The sequence below is a fragment of the Cherax quadricarinatus genome, chromosome 55 (genome assembly GCF_038502225.1).
Source record: "Cherax quadricarinatus isolate ZL_2023a chromosome 55, ASM3850222v1, whole genome shotgun sequence".
In the NCBI taxonomy this organism is placed as follows: Eukaryota; Metazoa; Arthropoda; class Malacostraca; order Decapoda; family Parastacidae; genus Cherax; species Cherax quadricarinatus.
In genome coordinates this window covers 7482852-7504324 of record NC_091346.1, presented here as the reverse complement: position 1 = coordinate 7504324, position 21473 = coordinate 7482852, and the positions used below count along the sequence as shown (strand labels likewise).

General features: G+C 41.6%; 1 protein-coding gene across 14 annotated transcripts in view; it reads right to left on the bottom strand.

Annotated features, from left to right (window-relative positions):
* The window catches only part of nwk (nervous wreck), a 563357-nt gene that overhangs the window by 14658 nt on the left and 527226 nt on the right, over positions 1-21473 (bottom strand). For 11 of the 14 annotated variants that reach the window (XM_070096788.1, XM_070096797.1, XM_070096789.1 and 8 more), the window contains 3 exons: positions 19364-19524; positions 18685-18756; positions 3218-3298 (listed from right to left, as the gene is read on the bottom strand). In XM_070096788.1, the coding sequence (XP_069952889.1) occupies positions 3218-3298; positions 18685-18756; positions 19364-19524 (314 nt within the window). The remainder of the gene's footprint in view (positions 1-3217; positions 3299-18684; positions 18757-19363; positions 19525-21473) is intronic. The other 3 variants (XM_070096793.1, XM_070096798.1, XM_070096799.1) reach the window with 3 other exon arrangements.

Sequence of the window (21473 nt, the reverse complement as noted above, 5' to 3'; positions counted from 1 at the left end):
GCAGTATCACAGCCAATCTCTTGAGATGTGTCTTCACATTGCTGGCCATGAGAGACTTACCAATGAGACTCCTAAAGATATACTATTTGACGTGAGTCCTGAAAATGTCATAGGATTGGACCGTAACCCAAATGCCATACTGTCATGAAAAGGGGCTTACCAAAATCTCCTGTAACAAGCCAATCATCAAAAAAAATTTATTATCACTGATGCTCTGTAACAAGCCACTCAGAACAGGCAGCATAAAATGATCTGGAATTGCGTTTACATTGAATCAGCGAAAGTCTATGGTAGGGTGCGACTTCTATCTTTCATGGGTATGAGTATTCATGACACATTCCATGAAAGACTTCTAGGAGTGACAACCTTATCCTCCAGCATCTTGGTGCCTAATTCCTCATCATCTGCGTATTATGAATGTAGCAGCCTGTAGGCAGGTATATATGGGTCTTATTCCATACTGAAGATGCGATGGGATATTAGATTTTTAAGTCTTCTTTCTGTTTTCTAGATAATGCTACCGATTTTCTTTATTTGTTCAACATTTGCAGGAAATCAATAACCGAGTCTGGAAAATCTGTAGGTAATAGGTGTTTCTCTTCCAACGGTACAATGGAAGGACTCTCGGAAGAGTTCTTCCCCACAATAATAACACCAACCTACTGGTTAGGGAAGGGCTCATGAATTTGCTTCGAAATTTACACCCTAGCTGCAAGCATTTGTATGAAGTTTCACTAAGTGTTAGTGGGATTAGCTTCCCTTATGTGTACTTTTCTCTTTGCAATTTATTTTGTGTCCTTTTTATTTCTTGCAACTTCCTGTTGAGAAGAGACAGTTACTCAAATGACTTTGATTCATTTGGGAAATTGTTCTCTGTTAGCATTTGCATTTTTGCACAGATTTATTGTTTCCAGAGTCGGGTTCTCTTCTCTTGCTGCTCTCCTGCACCATGCTGTGTAACGTGTTATCTTTTTTTTTAATCTTAAGTTCCTTACCAGTTTGGCCTACTTAATTTCAAGGCTCTTCATTATCCTTCTGTATTACTGTGCCTGTAACAATGTCCGGTCCAACATTTGTACCAAGCACCACCCCTTTTCGTTCTATTATTCTTTATTTTTGTGTAGAACAAGTCCTTTCCCTTCTTCAGTCCCTGCACATCTTTATTATTCTTATTCTTTACGAAATTACTATAATTTTTTAAGTGTGTACTAACTAGTGTTGTTGTACAATGGTATACAATACCGACAAGATGAAAACTGAGATTCATGTGCAACATCTGGGTATCTTTATTGTAGACGTTTTTTCTTGTCGGTATTGTATACCATTCTTTCACAACTTGTCAGACATTGCAACATCACGGAATCTTTGTTCAAAGGACATCTACATGACCTTCTTCACGGCTACTACAACTTACCCATCCCTCTGGGTATGACCTACTTCCACTGGGGAATCCCGCGTACCAGTGACTATGCCCTCGTCTGCTACCCGTCCCAATCCACCTGGCGTTAGTATATAAGCGCCAGTCTCCTTGCCTCTGCTCCAGAATCTTCACGACTACGGTGCTCTTCACACCAACTCCAAGGCTGAGGGGCTGATTACCTCATCTTTTGTATATAGTTCTACTGTCTTCTAATTATGTCCTAGAATTTGTATTGATAAAGCCACTGGATGGCTAAACGTCTACAATAAAGATGTTGCACATGTGTCTCAGTTTTCATAGAGTGTTGTTGTTTGTATGTGTCATCTTAACATGGTATTCAATATATCAACAAATTTTATTCTGAAGAATAACGTTACCGTAAGTAGTAACTGGTCTGAAATTATAAAATATTTACTTTAAACTGAAGGGCGGACGTGTAAAGGAAGACACTTAAACAACAGATGAATGTGTGAGAGGAAACACATCCAACATTAATCCCACATTCCACCTTCCCATGGGAGGGATAGGGTCTGCCAACTTCCCTTAGCTACGAGAGAAGAGACCCAGGAGTTACAGTGCAGCAGTGATGTTAAGGGCGTGGTGTGGGGGACGGGTAGAATGGGGACATCAAATACACCTCGACATTGATGTAAGGGTGGAGGAGATAAGGGGAATTAGGAATTAATGCATAACTTCCAAAACCCTTTACGTAGGTAATGATAGTGGAGAGTCTTTCAATCCAAGGATACTCCCTCACGGCTAGTACCAGCTGATGGAGACTCCAGGGATACTGTCCCTCACGGCTAGCGCCGGTTGATGGAGACTCCAGGGATACTGTCCCTCACGGCTAGCACCGGTTGATGGAGACTCCAGGGATACTGTCCCACAGGGCTAGTACTAGTTGATGGAGACTCCAGGGATACTGTCCCACAGGGCTAGCACCAGTTGATGGAGACTCCAGGGATACTGTCCCTCACGGCTAGCACCAGTTGATGGAGAGTCCAGGGATACTGTCCCTCACGGCTAGCACCGGTTGATGGAGACTCCAGGGATACTGTCCCTCACGGCTAGCACCAGTTGATGGAGATTCAAGAGACGATTTACTCAGAATAATGTAAAACTAAGACTTTCGTAATAACGTACAGCTAAAAGTGTATGAGTGCTAAAGACATACATACACAATAAACCTCAAAGTACAGTGCATCATGAAGGAGAGACACCTTGATACATTTCGCTCTGGCAAGCCTTGATAAAGTTCTACACAGGAGTGAAACATTGTGTAGAGCTTGTTCCACAAAGTGTCTTTCTTCACTATGTCGACAGTGTATTTTCGATTCTGTAGTTTAATATATAGTAATTTGAAACTGTTTAATTTGTATCTTTAAAGTCTGTTCATTCTCCTATTTATTGCAAGCAAGTGAGGAGTTTAGGAGCTAGCTAAATAAGCTATTAAGGCAAAGCATTTATATCGGGGAGCTGACGGATGATGAGGGAACATGAAAGCTAACGGAGACTCGTGTCCTTATGACCACTGATGCCTGTATATGGTCTTAAGTCATCAACAGCAGCACATCTACCAATGTGTTTGTGTGTATGGGGGATGGGGGCTCAGATCTTGTAATAACGTCATACACGAAGGTGGAAAACTGTGCCCGAGGGATGATGAAAGCAACACAGGCTTGTTTAAGTGTGTAAGCTTGTGCAAGCACGCATGTGCATGTAGCGAGAGGGAGTGGGTGGGAGGGGGATGTGGGAGTAGGGGGAGAGGGAGCGGTAATTAGCTGTCAAAGTCATCACCTGTTGGGAAGGTTCTGAGAGAGGTGGGGATCCTGGTGGCTCGCACACCTCCACAACGTGAGCACGCGTGAGCTCGCATCCCTGAATGTGGAGAAAGTTGAAGGAAAGATAATGAGTAGAGAGTAATAAAGGAATGAAAAAGAGACACCCTGAAAATAAAGGTTATTGTATAATAAAACAGTAAATAATAATCAAGCAATTTTTTTCGGGGCATGCCCTTTTGCTGCGTTAGGTTACCATATCTTGTGTATCACATACACTGTTTTGGAATCTCCGAGCTTCTTTAAGTTGTAAAAGTATAATTTTAATTTAATATTTGGTTGCATAAAATATTACATGATCGAGTAATTTTGATATTAAAAATATGTCGTATTTAATATCACTAAATAAGACATCAAGGCTCTGTCCGTAAGACACAGACACAGACACAGACAGACAGACACACACACACACACACACACACACACACACACACACACACACACACACACACACACACACACACACACACGCACAAAAAAAAAAATTATAACAGGGGGGACTACACAGGTATGAGGAACTTCCTGCAGGAGGTTCAGTGGGACAGAACTCGTAGGAAAGTCAGTAAATGAGATGATGGAATATGTAACAACAAAGTGCAAGGAAGCAGAGGAAAGGTTTGTTCCCAAGGAAAATAGAAATACGTAATAGGAAGACCAAAGCGAGTCCTTGGTTTACCCGAAGGTGTAGGGAGGCAAAAACTAAATGCACCAGAGAATGGAAAAGGTACACCTGGAGTTTACCTGGAGAGAGTTCCGGGGGTCAATGCCCCCGCGGCCCGATCTGTGATCAGGCCTCCTGGTGGATCGAGCCTGATCAACCAGGCTGTTACTGCTGGCTGCACGCAAACCAACGTACGAGCCACAGCCCGGCTGGTCAGGAACAGACTTTAGGCGCTTGTCCAGTGCCAGCTTGAAGACAGCCAGGGGTCTGTTGGTAATCCCCCTTATGTATGCTGGGAGGCAGTTGAACAGTCTCGGGCCCCTGACACTTATTGTATGGTCTCTTAACGTGCTAGTGACACCCCTGCTTTTCATTGGGGGGATGTTGCATCATCTGCCAAGTCTTTTGCTTTCGTAGTGAGTGATTTTCGGGTGCAAGTTCGGTACTAGTCCCTCTAGGATTTTTCAGGTGTATATAATCATGTATCTCTCCCGCCTGCGTTCCAGGGAATACAGGTTTAGGAACCTCAAGCGCTCCCAGTAATTGAGGTGTTTTATCTCCATTATGCGCGCCGTGAAGGTTCTCTGTACATTTTCTAGGTCAGCAATTTCACCTGCCTTGAAAGGTGCTGTTAGTGTGCAGCAATATTCCAGCCTAGATAGAACAAGTGACCTGAAGAGTGTCATCATGGGCTTGGCATCCCTAGTTTTGAAGGTTCTCATTATCCATCCTGTCATTTTTCTAGCAGATGCGATTCATACAATGTTATGGTCCTTGAAGGTGAGATCCTCCGACATGATCACTCCCAGGTCTTTGACGTTGGTGTTTCGCTCTATTTTGTGGCCATAATTTGTTTTGTACTCTGATGACGATTTAATTTCCTCATGTTTGCCATATCTGAGTAATTGAAATTTCTCATCGTTAAACTTCATATTGTTTTCTGCAGCCCACTGAAAGATTTGGTTGATGTCCGCCTGGAGCCTTGCAGTGTCTGCAATGGAAGACACTGTCATGCAGATTCGAGTGTCATCTGCAAAGGAAGACACGGTGCTGTGGCTCACATCCTTGTCTATGTCAGATATGAGGATGAGGAACAAGATGGGAGCAAGTACTGTGCCTAGTGGAACAGAGCTTTTCACCGTAGCTGCCTCGGACTTTACTCTCTTGACTACTACTCTTTGTGTTCTGTTAGTGAGGAAATTATAGATCCATCGACCGACTTTTCCCGTTATTCCTTTAGCACGCATTTTGTGCGCTATTACGCCATGGTCACACTTGTCGAAGGCTTTTGCAAAGTCTGTATATATTACATCTGCATTCTTTTTGTCTTCTAGTGCATCTAGGACCTTGTCGTAGTGATCCAATAGTTGAGACAGACAGGAGCGACCTGTTCTAAACCCATGTTGCCCTGGGTTGTGTAACTGATGGGTTTCTAGATGGGTGGTGATCTTGCTTCTTAGGACCCTTTCAAAGATTTTTATGATATGGGATGTTAGTGCTATCGGTCTGTAGTTCTTTGCTGTTGCTTTACTGCCCCCTTTGTGGAGTGGGGCTATGTCTGTTGTTTTTAGTAACTGTGGGACGACCCTCGTGTCCAAGCTCCCTCTCCATAGGATGGTAAAAGTTCGTGATAGGGGCTTCTTGCAGTTCTTGATGAACACGGAGTTCCATGAGTCTGGCCCTGGGGCAGAGTGCATGGGCATGTCATTTATCGCCTGTTCGAAGTCATTTGGCGTCAAGATAACATCAGATAGGCTTGTGTTAACCAAATTCTGTGGCTCTCTCATAAAAAATTCATTTTGATCTTCGACTCTCAGTCTGGTTAGCGGCTTGCTAAAAACTGAGTCATATTGGGACTTGAGTAGCTCACTCATTTCCTTGCTGTCATCTGTGTAGGACCCATCTTGTTTAAGTAGGGGCCCAATACTGGACGTTGTTCTCGACTTTGATTTGGCATAGGAGAAGAAATACTTTCGGTTTCTTTCGATTTCATTTATGGCTTTTAGTTCTTCCCGCGATTCCTGACTCCTATAAGATTCCTTTAGCTTAATTAAGTTCGATGCTTGCTATTTCTCTGACCAGTGTCTCCCTTTGCCTTTCAGATATATTGACCTCTTTTAGCCGCTCTGTTATTCTTTTCCGTCGCCTGTAAAGGGAGCGCCTGTCCCTTTCTATTTTACATCTACTCCTCCTTTTTCTTAGAGGAATAAGCCTTGTGCATACATCGAGCGCCACCGAGTTAATCTGTTCTAGGCATAAGTTGGGGTCTGTGTTGCTTAGTATATCTTCCCAGCTAATATCAGCTAGGATTTGGTTTACTTGGTCCCACTTTATGTTTTTGTTATTGAAGTTGAATTTGGTGAATGCTCCCTCGTGACTAATCTCATTATGTCGGTCTGGGGCTCCGCGCATACATGTCTGAACCTCAATTATGTTGTGATCTGAGTATATTGTTTTTGATATGGTGACATTTCGTATCAGATCATCATTGTTAGTGAAGATGAGGTCTAGTGTATTCTCCAGTCTAGTAGGCTCTATTATTTGCTGGTTTAAATTGAATTTTGTGCAGAGATTTAAAAGCTTGTGTGAGTGTGAGTTTTCATCAGAGCTGCCTCCTGGTGTTATTACTGCAACAATATTATTTGCTATATTCCTCCATTTTAGGTGCCTTAAGTTGAAATCCCCCAGGAGCAAGATGTTGGGTGCAGGAGCTGGCAGATTTTCCAGACAGTGGTCAATTTTTAACAGCTGTTCCTGGAATTGCTGGTATGTTGCATCCGGAGGCTTGTAGGCTACCACAATGACTAGGTTTTGGTTCTCGATCTTTACTGCTAAAACTTCCACTACATCATTTGAGGCATTCAGCAGTTCTGTGCACACAAGTGACTCTGCAATGTACAGGCCAACCCCCCCCCCTTTTGCCTGTTCACTCTGTCGCATCTATATAGGTTGTAACCTGGGATCCATATTTCGTTGTCCAAGTGATCCTTTATGTGGGTCTCAGTGAAAGCCGTGAACATTGCCTTTGCCTCTGCAAGCAGTCCACGGATGAAAGGTATTTTGTTGTTTGTTGCTGGCTTTAGACCCTGTATATTTGCAAAGAAGAATGTCATCGGACTGGTGGTATTGTTGGTACTGGTGGGGGGAAGGGGGGGGGGGTTCCGGCATTAGTATCTGTATCTGTTGGTTTGGAGTGGAGGCCATCGACTGTGGTTCCACTCCAGGAATGACTGGATTTGGTGTACGATTTCTGCCATTTCCTGCCAGTTTTTTTTTCTTCCTGGCACTAAAAAACCTCTCCCTCTTGAGTGGCTGTGGATACCCAGGTTTTCCCATGGCCTGGATGTTTTGTATCTTTTTGTCCCCTTTAGATGGTGTGCCTGGCAATTTAAGTTATAGCACAGCCTTTCCTGTACTGAAGAGGGACACATCTCAGGGTGAAAAAGCTTACAGGAAGGGAGTTTGCAATTTCCTGTTGTCATATGGGCACGGCATTTTCTAGGGTGGTCGTAGTTGCACGTCCCATCTGTTTTTCCAGATTTCCCATGTCTGCAGATACCAAGTGCATAGTATGTGCACAGGCTTGGTTTCCGTTTGCCTTGGACCCAGGAAAATAAGGAGATTAGTAGAAGAGCCAGAAACGAGTATGCACAGATAAGGAGGGAGGCCCAGCGACAGCACGAGAACGACATAACATCGAAAGTCAAATCTGACCCGAAACTGCTGTATAGCCACATTAGGAGAAAGACAACAGTCAAAGACCAAGTGATAAGGCTGAGGAAAGAAGGTGGGGAACTCACAAGAAACGATCAAGTATGTGAGGAGCTCAATATGAGATTTAAGGAAGTATTTACAGTGGAGACAGGAAGGCCTCTGGGGGGACAGAACAGAGGGGGACACCAGCAAGAAATATACCAACAAGTGTTGGATGACATACATACAAATGAGGAGGAGGTGAAGAAGTTGTTAAGGGACATTGATACCTCAAAGGGAATGGGACCGGACATCTCCCCGTGGGTCCTTAGAGAGGGAGCGGATATACTGTGTGTGCCACTTACCACAATCTTCAACACATCCCTGGAAACTGGGCAACTACCTGAGGTATGGAAGACAGCAAATGTAGTTCTCATTTTTAAAAAAGGAGACAGAAAAGAGGCACTAAACTATAGACCTGTGTCATTGATGTGTATAGTATGCAAAGTTATGGAGAAGATTATCAGGGTAGAGTGGTGTAGCACCTGGAACGGAACAAGATTATAAATAACAACCAGCATGGATTCATGGAAGGCAAATCCTGTGTCACAAACCTTCTGGAGTTTTATGATAAAGTAACAGAAGTAAGACACAAGAGAGAGGGGTGGGTTGATTGCATCTTCTTGGACTGCAAGAAGGCCTTTGACACAGTTCCTCACAAGAGATTAGTGCAGAAGCTAGAGCATCAGGCGCATATAACAGGAAGGGCACTGCAATGGATCAGAGAATACCTGACAGGGAGGCAACAACGAGTCATGGTACGTGATGAGGTATCACAGTGGGCATCTGTGACGAGCGGGGTCCCACAGGGGTCGGTCCTAGGACCAGTGCTATTTTTGGTATATGTGAACGACATGATGGAAGGGTTAGACTCAGAAGTGTCCCTGTTCGCAGATGATGTAAAGTTAATGAGGAGAATTAAATCAGATGATGATCAGGCAGGACTTCAAAGAGACCTGGACAGGCTGGACACCTGGTCCAGCAAATGGCTTCTCGAATTTAACCCCGCCAAATGCAAAGTCGTGAAGATCGGGGAAGGGCACAGAAGACCGCAGACGGAGTATTGGCTAGGTGGCCAAAGACTGCAAACCTCGCTCAAGGTGAAAGATCTTGGGGTTAGTATAACACCGAGCTTGTCTCCGGAAGCACACTTCAACCAGATAACTGCTGCAGCATATGGGCGCCTGGCAAACCTGAGAACAGCGTTCCGATACCTTAGTAAGGAATCGTTCAAGAAACTGTGCACCGTGTACGTCAGGCCCATACTGGAGTATGCAGCACCTGTTTGGAACCCACACTTGATCAAGCACGTCAAGAAATTAGAGAAAGTGCAAAGGTTTGCGACAAGGTTAGTTCCAGAGCTAAGGGGAATGTCCTATGAAGAAAGGTTAAGGGAAATTGGCCTGACGACACTGGAGGACAGGAGGGTCAGGGGAGACATAATAACGACATATAAAATACTGCGCGGAATAGACAAGGTGGACAAAGACAGGATGTTCCAGGGAGGGGACACAGAAACAAGAGGTCATTGGAAGTTGAAGACTCATATGAGTCAAAGGGATGTTAGGAAGTATTTCTTCAGTCACAGAGTTGTCAGGAAGTGGAATAGCCTAGAAAGTGACGCACTGGAGGCGGGAACCATACATAGTTTTAAAGACGAGGTTTGATAAAGCTCATGGAGCAGGGAGAGAGAGGACCCAGTAGCAACCAGTGAAGAGGCAGCGCCAGAAGCTAAGATTCGACCCCTGCAACCACAAACAGGTGAGTACAAATAAGTGCACACGCACACGCACACACACACACACACACACACACACACACACACACACACACACACACACATGCAACTCAGTAATTTGATCAGTGTGAGTACAGCCGATAGAACCTGGGTTGCATTTCCAGGCATGGAGAGACGAATGGGCAAGTCTTCTTATACTTACTGCTCCTGTAATCCTAGCAGTAAATAGGTACCTGGGTGCTAGTCAACTATTATTGGTCGCATCCTTGGAAAAGAAAGCCCAAATATAAATAATAATAATAATAATTAAGACGGTCTGGGACCGAGTCACGAGGGCAGTGATTGTTGAAATCGTCTTCAGGAAGGTAGACTCAAAGTAGATATCATCACTATACGTAATAACGCAACGAAAACATGTTAGTAAAGTTTTACAGCCTACAAGTACAAAACAACAGTTTTTGTAAATATAAGATAATTGGATCGTTTGAGAACACACACAAAAAAAAATATTTTAAGATTTTGTACGTTGTATAGTGTACTAATCTTGTTTTCTTCCCAGAATACAAAAAAAAAAATTAATAACATAGCGTAATTAAACAATCTTTCGTATCGCAAAAACAACGATCATCATATTTAACTAACAATTTATTATGACTTACTTGAATTCTAAGAAAATATAACGTAAGTCTATCCACATTTTCTCGCCGAAGCAGAGCTGATGGACTGCAAGGAACCATAAACGATTAAGTTTAAAATATATCAACAACCAAAGCTGGGAATGGGAAAAAAATAACATCTATAATATCTATCTGACTTTTCTGAGTATTTTTCCCCAACAAAAAGGAAATTAGGATAAAACAAATATTAGGGGGTGAAAAACAAAATCAAATCAGAACAGAAACAGTGCTTGGATTTAAGGTAAAGAGCACAAACGGGTTCATGAATATCAACAGATGCAGGAACCACAAACAGAACCAAAAATTCACTAAGGGGTCAAGGATAACACTAGAATCTTAATGATGTTAGATAGGCAATAAGGTCACTAAAGGCTAAGTACATCACAGCTGCATTAAGAATTAAACTAGAAGGCCAAGAACATCACTACAGAACCACGGACATCACTAAGTATGCCGTTGATGTCACTAGAGAGCCTAGTGTGACTATGCCAATTATATCAGAGGACAGTCAAAAATATCACTAGAGGATAAGGACATCACAGAACAAAGGTGTCACTTGGGAACAAGGACATAACATCACATGGTGAAAAGGGTGTTACTAGGGCCAAATGGTTCTGATTATTTAGTAATTTTCTCACCAGGTGAAAACACGTCACTAGGCGGACAAAAACTTGAGTAGGGGAACAAGGACGTACCTAATTGGCAAAGTTTTTACAAGGGTACCTTAGTCAAAAGGGACGAAGGTAGTAAATAGGAGAAAGGTACTTAATATGAAATAAAGGTAGTTAATAGGGAGCAAGGCCGTGCACAGTCAATAGGGTCTTGGTAACCAGGGAACCTAAGACTCTCTGGGTGGACCATCTTAAGAGAGAGAGAGCACTACAGAACGAGCAGCAATAAATGCACTGTTTTAGATCTATAAAGAATTGAGGATTTAGGTATAAAAACAGTACCTAAACTAGGCACACATACAAATAGTCTAAGAGGAGTCTCCAAATGAGAAATGTAGTAGACAGCAGATGACATTAAGACTTTTTTTTTCTAAGAGTAATTTTAGAACAAAATAAAAGTCTGCAAGTTTAAAATTGTATTTATGACACCAAATAAAACATTATCAATGAGTTTTTCGACAAATTCTTGAAAAAAGATACATTATAGAATTTTATATGTCTAAAGTAACTCCTGAGAACGTAACGTAACTGAGAATTATCTCAACCAAACTATGTAAAATTTTATGCCAATTTTTCTAGTTCATCATCTATTATCTACATTTAGATCTAATGAAAAGGTAGATATAAGAAGGTAAAATAACAGAATCCATACAAAACAGCAGACGTATATGAGCTTCAACAGTATCAGAAGCAAGAAATCTTAATCTCTATCAAGCGACACACGGCAACACTAGCCATGCTCTCTATATAAAGAGCGTCAGCGGATAACTCAAGTTCTTCACCTCATCGAGAGAGTCAGGAGTGTTGGTGGCCGCGGGATCCACGTCATCAAGCCAGGGCTCTAGATCAACCCCCTGGATAGTATCAACGAAAAGTAAAGCGTAAATACAAACATCACAAGAATGATTAGCGTTGAATGATAGGGATTTGCTTAGACAATGAAATTTCTACTTTCCTGTATACTGTAATCTGTAAATGTCAGTACTGAAATAGACTAAAAAGTTCAGTAACAATAAATATTTTGAATGAGAGAACTCGTAACTTAAAAAAACCTTCGTTTTGGCTTCTGGGTAACTAGTTTAAGTATATGTAAACACCAATCTAGGCTAATTTATAATTATTTTATACACTTTTAGCGATATGTCAGGCCTAATGGAGTGGAATATACACCAAAAGGTGCATCTCTCTGTATATTCGAAAGACTTCAAAACTAATAAACCAACCAATCATAGGCAAGTATAATGATAGTGGATAATGCTAGGACAATATTAACAAAGACTGAAGGCCACAAAATTCACAAGACAAAAACACAGAGCAGAACAGGCTTGTACTCGGACAACGCTTCGCTCTATGTAAAGCTTTACATATAAGGCTCTGTAGAGTGAAACATTGTATCTGTCTTCATACGTGTCTGCAATATGCTATTTCATCTAGATACAGATCACTATTGAGAACAATTTCCCAGTGAGCAAAGCCTAGCAGCATCAATTCAAAGGTCTACGTTCAAAGCCAATTGGTGATTCATTATTAAGCACTTAATGTTTCAGAATGAGATGGTGTCATATTTTCAGGATCAACACGGGTGGTGGTGAATTTTCAATTTCAAAAGTCTTGCCAATTTTCATTATTAAATGTGATTTTGTATAATTTTCAGCATCAAAATGACTTACATTACCATTTTCAAATTAAAAATAAAGAGCCACTGCCAATTTTTAGCATCAGAGGTAAAGGTTCGGCCAATATTATAGTAGCAATATTCCTCTTTAGAAAAGAAACGGAAGGAGGGATCCTAGATACCGCCCTACCAGCTTCCACTATAAGTGATCTCTGTCACTAGCAATTTCAGTTAGCAGTGACCCTTGCAACTACACTAGCCGACTACAAGTTATACTGGCCACTAGCCTATTATAATTATTAACAGTGAATCCTAGTCACTAGACTACTGATGGTACACAAATAACTCGCATATAGGAGAAAGAAATTTATGATGACTTTAGGTCTGACCTGGACCATTGTGACTAGTTAATGCTCCAAGTCGAACTGAAAGTTTGTCATAAGTTTTTCTGCTATATGTGGGGTATTTGTGTATTTTTCTAGTCACGGTATTGTGCCTGATGGTAGTTATACTGGCCACAAGTCTACTCCTGCCAGGAGCAAGTCACCTCCACATCGTCTGTAGGAGTGGTGGAAGCCGAGGGGTCCCACCCGTACCGCTGCAACTCCCCCTCCGCGTCCTAACGACCCGACCCAGCCCGAGTTACCGTGAGAGCAAAAGAAAAGGAGGATAGATAAAGCAGGGAAAACCCGAAGAAGAGTGGGAAGTATACCTTTTTTTTTTATAGCAATTTGATTTTTTTTTAGAAACTGTGCAGTTACCTGTATTAAAATATACTTTAAAGAAGTTTTAAATAATTAATCTTATGTCCTCCTATTTAAGCCAAAAATAATCAAGTTTATTTTAAGTTGTTTATAAGTATAATTATTAACTATATATACAATATTATATTTTCACACTAGTATTATAATAGTTACAATAAGAAAAAAAAACAGGATTTATCTATAAGAGGATTATATTCTCTAGAAAAGCTAAATTAATTAATATATGATAAACTTTTACAGCTTAAAAAGAAATTGCACCGGAGGAAAAAGTAGAGACAAAAATACACACATGTGAGCAAGTGAAATGGACCAGGACCTGGTGTAGCATGGTTAAAAATACCGTAGAACAACTGTATTGCTACACTGAATGGATATTCTAAAAAGGGGAGGGAGGAGGGTCCCGGTGAAAAAAAAAAAAAAAAATTGTGGGAGCGTTGTACTTGGAGAGCTGAGGGAGAGATGTGCAGCAACCATTTGCAAGATGTATGTCAACAGAAAGGAACAGGGAAAGGGAGGAAGGAAATCAGAGAGCACTTCAGAGGAGTCTGGTCATTCGCAGACAAACTAGGAAGTAACATTTTAATTTGTAGTTGACAGACAACGTTGAGAAGTGCCACTTGCGAGTTTTTTTTATCAACTACAAGCTGTCGGTGTTCTCATACCTCTATTTTTACAATTTGTCTGACACTGAAGATAATGAATTTTTTATGCAGAGATTACCTGGACCTACTAAAAGCCTATAATCTCCGAAACAGGCAAACTTTCTTTCAAAATGTCTCGGTTCTGCCTATATAATGTGCTATTAAATTTGAAAAGGCTTGGTGCACAGGGTAAACACTGTTGTAAATAAAGTTTGTATCTGCTGCTGGTGTGCCTTGATCGACTACGACTTGTCGGTACTCCCATACCTTCACATCTTAATTTGTTGACTGTACCACTTACTTTTACATCATAATTTGTAGACTGTACAATCTGTTGATTGTTCCACCTGTTCTTACATCTTAATTCGTCGACTGTGTCAAGATCAGTGCCTTTTGGGGATGTTGAAAGTCTGCCAAAACAATACAACTGTGTAAAGGGTTTCTAGTTGGAATGCCCATGATTGGGCAGCTTGTAATGCAGATATGGAGGAGGCAGAGTCCTAAGAGAAAGTTGACATACACTTAAGTAGCTGATACTTTCCTTGTTTTTGGATAAAGTGGTTTACTCTCTCTCTAGACAGTGTTAGGTTAAATACAAGTTCCGTTTTCCAATTATTTCATTTAAGCAATAGCCAAATGAGCAATCACCTCAGTATGATTCTCCTCCCCTGTGCAGCTAAGGATTTCGGTTACTATACAAGAGTTTATTCATTCAACTTGGATAGGATGAGGTTCGTCGTACTGGCCCGGCCCGGGTCTTGTCATGTTGGTGACTCCGCGGTATTCAATTCTGTTGCTGAGAGCAGGGAGATGGGTCTCTAACCTATGCTTTATTCCACTGGGGGTGACCCAATCATAATTCTTAAGGCCTAATTTATACTGCCTCCTAATGTTCCTTGTTTGTGGTTGATGTGTGGATCAGGACCGGCGTATAATAGTCAATTAGGGAGCAAACTGCGTGGAGTTTGTACGATTTTATTATCAGTTAGTGGCATGTCAGTTTATCGTGAATTTCATGGCCGAAGTGCTGACAGGAAGCAGCCCATTTCGGCTCAATGTTAACTTTTAAGTTTGGCGTGTAGATAGCCACCAGGCCCGGTGGCCTGGTGGCTAAAGCTCCCGCTTCACACACGGAGGGCCCGGGTTCGATTCCCGGAGGGTGGAAACATTCGACACGCTTCCTTACACCTGTTGTCCTGTTCACCTAGCAGCAAATAGGTACCTGGGTGTTAGTCGACTGGTGTGGGTCGCATCCTAGGGGACAAGATTAAGTACCCCAATGGAAATAAGTTAGACAGTCCTCGATGACGCACTGACTTTCTTGGGTTATCCTGGGTGGCTAACCCTCCGGGGTTAAAAATCCGAACGAAATCTTATCTATCTTCAATTCTACATCCTGTGTTTTCTGCAAGTAGCAGATAAGAGGTTAAAGATTTGTGTTGGGCGTGGTGATGTGTTCTTCCCGATACATGTATGAGTTCGTCTGCATAATTAGTCCTGTGTTTGTTTATAAGGGTAGTTGTACCAGTTCTTCTACAAGAATGCTATAAAAGGTAGGGCTGTGGACTCGTCCGTGTGTGGTATTCTATTTTCTAGGGTTTACAGGTGTAGTTATATTCCTGTAAATTAATTCAGTCCTCCCTATTTCGAAGGTATACTTTACTCCAAGACAGGCGGCATCCCTCAATTCGCTTGCCTGCCAATAAGGATAGGACTGTAGTTGCGCTAGCAAGGTCGAAAAACTTTCAAAGTTCGAGAAAGCTTACTATGCTTGAGGATTTGCCGAGTAGTGGGACCTGGTTACATAGTGCGACAATACTCAGTTGTGTCTGCTTCACACACAAAGCAAAAGATGTGCTTGTGGGGGAATGGGGGGGCCCATCTCTGTTTCTTCCTGATAGCTGACTATTCCTTCATAAGTAGAGACTGCTTCCTCACTACCCCTGGTTGGCATTTGCTCCAGTCATAAGTATGGCGATAGTAGTAGTAACGTTAGGGTTCTGGAAATAACAAATTACATCTAAAAAGCGCTAAGAGGGTATTTGCACCCTCCTTAATTACACGTCTCACAAGGATCATGCATTCACCATACGTATGTACCTTAATAACTGCATTGTAATAACAGAAGAAAGTTTTACCCGCTTATACACCACCTTTATAACAAATATTGCAGTGGTTCATTTATGTAATTTTGTATTATTACATTTAATAACAAACTGACGGCTGTGTATCTCTCATTGTATACACAGGGAGCGTATCAGTGTGTGTATACACTGAGAGATTAGTTTAATGCCTATATTATAGATTAAAGTACTCTTGTGATGAACTGGCGACATACAGGGCAGTTGATAGGCTTCAAACCTAGTAAACCAACCTGACCACAGCATCACTTTTTAAACCAAAGTCCAGCACGAGTAAGGCAGCAGTCACTGCTGTCGTGGCTCACCCGAGTCAATTGCTACCCCACCTTCATATGTCCTTAGACACTCTCTTGACACCCCCCTTTCCTCCCGCCACTGTCAACACATCTGAACAGGTTATCTTATGACAAAGACCTATGTCAGGGTTTTTTCCTGACAAATAAACTGACAACAATAAATGGTTCATTATGCTATAACTTTCGGTACATTGAGTAGGATACCAAGAGATGAATTGTGTAAGCTGAGCTAGCAGATGGCAGTAATAAAAAAAATTAATGCCGATAGTCTTAAATAGACCTAGGTAGTAGGTTGGTAAACAGCAACCGCCCAGGGAGGTACTACCGTCCTGCCAAGTGAGTGCAAAACGGAAACCTGTAATTGTTTTACATGATGGTAGGATTGTTGCTGTCCATTTTTCTGTCTCATAAACATGCAAGGTTTCAGGTACGTCTTGCTACTTCTACTTACACTTAGGTCACACTACACATACATGTACAAGTATATATGTATATACACACCCCTCTGGGTTTTCTTCCATTTTTCTTACTAGTTCTTGTTCTTGTTTATTTCCTCTTATCTCCATGGGGAAGTGGAACAGAATTCTTCCTCCGTAAGCCATGCGTGTTGTAAGAGGCGACTAAAATGCCGGGAGCAAGGGGCTGTATATATTACTAAATGTAAAAGGAGAAACTTTCGTTTTTCCTTTTGGGCCACCCCACCTCGGTGGGATACGGCCGGTGTGTTGAAAGAAAGAAGTCTTAAATAGAAAAGGACAGACTGACATAGATGTACAGACAGACTGGCTAACATTAAGGGTGGATGGATAGGTAGGCTGACATGAAGGCAGTACAAGCAGATGAGCTGACAGGAAGGATATATGGACAGACTGGATGATACGAAGATGTAAGCACACAACGACTGACATGCTGGATGAATGGACAGACTGGATGACATGAAGATGTAAGGACACTGACGTGAAGGATGGATGGGCAGACTAGATGATATAAAGGTGTAAGGACACCCTGGCTGACATGAAGGATGGATAGACTGACTTGCTGATATGAAGCATGAAAGAGTAAAAAAAAAAAATGTAGATAACAGAGACCTAAAGTTTCACCATTTAATATGATAATTTCCTCCCTCACTCAGGAACACACACACACTAGTCTGGAAAATGATGCAGTGGAAGCAGGATCCATACATAGCTTTAAGAAGAGGCATGATAAAGCTTATGGAGCAGGGATAGGACCTAGTAGCGACCAGTGAAGAGACGGAGCCAGGAGCTATGACTCGACCCCTGCAACATTTTATAACAGAGTAAAATATCTTGCATCAGTTAAAAGAAAAGCGTCGGCTAGGATACTTTAAATCTGAGAAATAAATATTCGCTGAGGGTCCCTGTAGGTACCTCGATTATTATAAATATCTCGACGAATGTGGTAATACTTAAACAGTAGAGAGACAGTCAACTTTACAGGACTGACATGGAAGATGGATGTACTGATGAAGACAGACAGGCTGATATGAATGGATGGACAAACAGCACCATGACATCCCCCCCCCCCCCCCACATTTTTTTAAGGGAAGGACTAAAATATTTTGCATATAAGACTGAAAAACATAATTAGCAACAATATTTCTGAAAACATTTGTATGAATAACATTTTCTTGTTCAGAGATATTTTTAACTAATCTAGATAATTGGAATTCAAGTTCTTTAAGGCAATCATGTTAATTTACAAGGTTAAAACAAATGATTTGCAAATGCAGCCTTACAAAAAATAAAAAAAAATGGTTGAAGATGTTAATATCTACGCTGGTAAGGATGTATATTTCAAGTATACAACTATGTGAAGGGCGCCATCTTACGTTCTTCCACGCTGATCTATGTTCTGGAAGGAAATGGGAAGCTTACCCTATTACAGGACATACTACTAAGATGGATCGCTAGTACTCACACCCAACCTCCACATAACAGGGTGTCTTAAGGCATTGACAGAGTATATGATATGACACCTCCACTTTAGCAGTTACACAATGTCCAAGATACAAAAATAATTACGATAGTAACATTATTACTGTATGATAAAATACAAGATTACTGTGTATCATCAAATAATATCTATTACCGGCCGTCTGTAGGTCACTCTGGGTCATCGTGTAGTCAAGCCCTCAGTAAGTCAGGAGGCCAAATCTTGCCATAAAATATCAGTTGCCAGAAAGTGTTGATATAGTATTGTTCTGTGGAAATAGTTTTGTGCCTAAACAATAATACTAATAAATCGTAATTGTCTAATAATTAATACGTGATTGTCAATGAGACGAGTGCAAAATTATATGAAATTCGATCATAGTTTGATGCCCAGGAGGACTAACAGATGAACTTTTTGCCACACTACTGGCTGAGGACCAACTAGCCATGCTCTACGGGGCACTGCGTGGGGAAACAGAGGAAGTAACTATCCTGTTGGGGTTACGAACTTCACCTCTTCAGCGACGTCAGGAGAGGTGGTAGTCGATGGCTGTTTCTCTTCCCTCTGGGTCGTCTGGTCAGCGGCCTGCACAGTTCCAGGGGAAGTAGTGGTGGGTGAATTGTCAAGCGAAGACGAGGGTTAACACTACTACATGGGGCACACACGGAATATGGCGAGAGTCACAATAAATGAGTCAACTAGGAAAGTGCTATGACCAAAATGAGGCCGAAAAATTCTACTACCTCATGGGAAAAATTCGTTAAAATACAAAGAGCAAAGGAGCGATAGTACTTGCGGGGAAGGCAAAGTCAAAAGGAGTGGAATAATTGACAGACAACAACATGCTGACATCAGTTACTCGGGCATGACAAATAATCTACGTTTAATGCAAAAATTACTTAACCATACATATTGAAAAAATTAAACAAGTATTCATAGACAAAAGGCGGAGGTGAGTGGCAGTTTTCAAACCCTCAAGAGTTTTGCTTCCTGCATCAATATTTTACCTGAAGCCTATCTTTCAATTTAGCCTATGATTCTTACTTTAGTCCTCTGAATCTCACTTTAAGTCATTATGCCTTCATCTTTGGGCCTGAGTCTCTTACCATTAACCTCTAAATCTCTCACCTCAAATCTTTCGAGTCTCTCACCTCTGGCCTTTGAGATTCTCATCTCTAGCCCAATTTCTCACCTCCTGGTTAGACACGTCAGGACTGGAGATGAGCTCTGCATACTGCTCATCCTTCTCTGTCGTCTCACTTTCAGGAGATGAGCTGAACTGTCGAGAGTACTGCTCTTGCTGAGTCCCGCTCAGTTCCAGCTCAAAGTTAGGAGGCTCGTAGCTCGATGTTGCTGTCGAGGTACAAATCAATGGAATATTTTTTTCGTCAAATCTGTATTTAGTATCTATTATATAAATAGGTTAATGTTTATGAATGGTACAAAGTAACATTTCAGTTCAAATGTTTCTATACAGTGGACCCTCAACCAGCGATATTAATACGTTTCTGAGAGCTCATCGTTAGTCAGAATTATCGTTAGTCAAGTTAATTTTCCCCATAAGAAATAATGGAAATAAAATTAATCGGTGCAAGACACCCAAAAGTATTGAAAAAAATTTTTTTACCACATGAAATATTAATTTTAATACACACAAACTGAAGATTACATGCACAGTTACATGACACTTACCTTTATTGAAGATCTGGTGATGATTGATGGGATGGGGGGAGGGGAGAGGTGTTAGTGTTTAGAAGGGAAATCCCCTTCCATTAGCACTTGAGGCAGCAAGTCTTTTTCTGGGGTTACTTCCCTTGTTCTTTTAATGCCACTAGGACCAGCTTCAGAGTCACTGGACTTCTGTCGCACAACATATCTGTCCATAGAGGCCTGTACCTCTCGTTCCTTTATGACTTTCCTAAAGTGGTTGACAACATTGTCAGTGTAATAGTCACCAGCACGGCTTGCAGTAACTGTATCAGGGTGATTTTCATCAAAAAAGGTTTGCACTTCAAGCCACTTTGCACACATTTCCTTTATCTTAGAAGTAGGCAACTTCTTCAATTTCTCTATCCCCTCCTCCGAACCAGTTTCCTCAGGTCTGCCCTCTTGCTGATGAAGATGATCTAGCAGCTCATCAGTGGTTAGTTCTTCACTGTCCTCCACCACCAACTCTTCCACATCCTCCCCACTAACCTCCAACCCCAAGGACTTTCCCAATGCCACAATGGATTCCTCAACTGGCATAGGATTCTCAGGGTTAGCCTCAAACCCTTCAAAATCCCTTTTGTCTACACATTCTGGCCACAGTTTTTTCCAAGCAGAGTTCAATGTCCTCTTAGTCACTTCCTCCCAAGCCTTACCTATAATGTTTACACAATTGAGGATGGTAAAATGATCTTTCCAAAACTCTCTTAGAGTCAGTTGAGTTTCTGAGGTCACTACAAAGCACCTTTCAAACATAGCTTTTGTGTACAGTTTCTTGAAGTTGGAAATAACCTGCTGGTCCATGGGCTGCAGGAGAGGAGTGGCATTAGGAGGCAAAAACTTCACCTTAATGAAGCTCATGTCCCTAGAAAGTCGCTCTGCCAAGTCTGAAGGATGACCAGGAGCATTGTCTAATACCAGGAGGCACTTAAGGTCTAATTTCTTTTCAATTAGGTAATTTTTCACATTGGGGGCAAATGCATGATGTAACCAGTCATAGAAAAATTCCTTAGTGACCCATGCCTTACTGTTTGCCCTCCACAGCACACACAAATTAGCCTTGAGGACATTGTTTTTCCTGAACACTCTGGGAGTTTCAGAGTGATACACTAATAAAGGCTTCACTTTGCAATCACCACTAGCATTGGCACACATCAACAGAGTAAGCCTGTCTTTCATAGGCTTATGTTCTGGGAGTGCCTTTTCCTCCTGAGTAATGTACGTCCTGCTTGGCATTTTCTTCCAAAACAGGCCTGTTTCGTCACAATTAAACACTTGTTCAGGTTTCAGTCCTTCACTGTCTATGTACTCCTTGAAGTCCTGCACATATTTTTCAGCCGATTTGTGGTCCGAACTGGCAGCCTCACCATGCCTTATCACACTATGAATGCCACTACGCTTCTTAAATCTCTCAAACCAACCTTTGCTGGCCTTAAATTCACTCACATCACTAGTTGCTGGCATTTTTCTAATTAAATCGTCATGCAACTTCCTAGCCTTTTCACATATGATCGCTTGAGAGATGCTGTCTCCTGCTATCTGTTTCTCGTTTATCCACACCAATAAAAGTCTCTCAACATCTTCTATCACTTGCG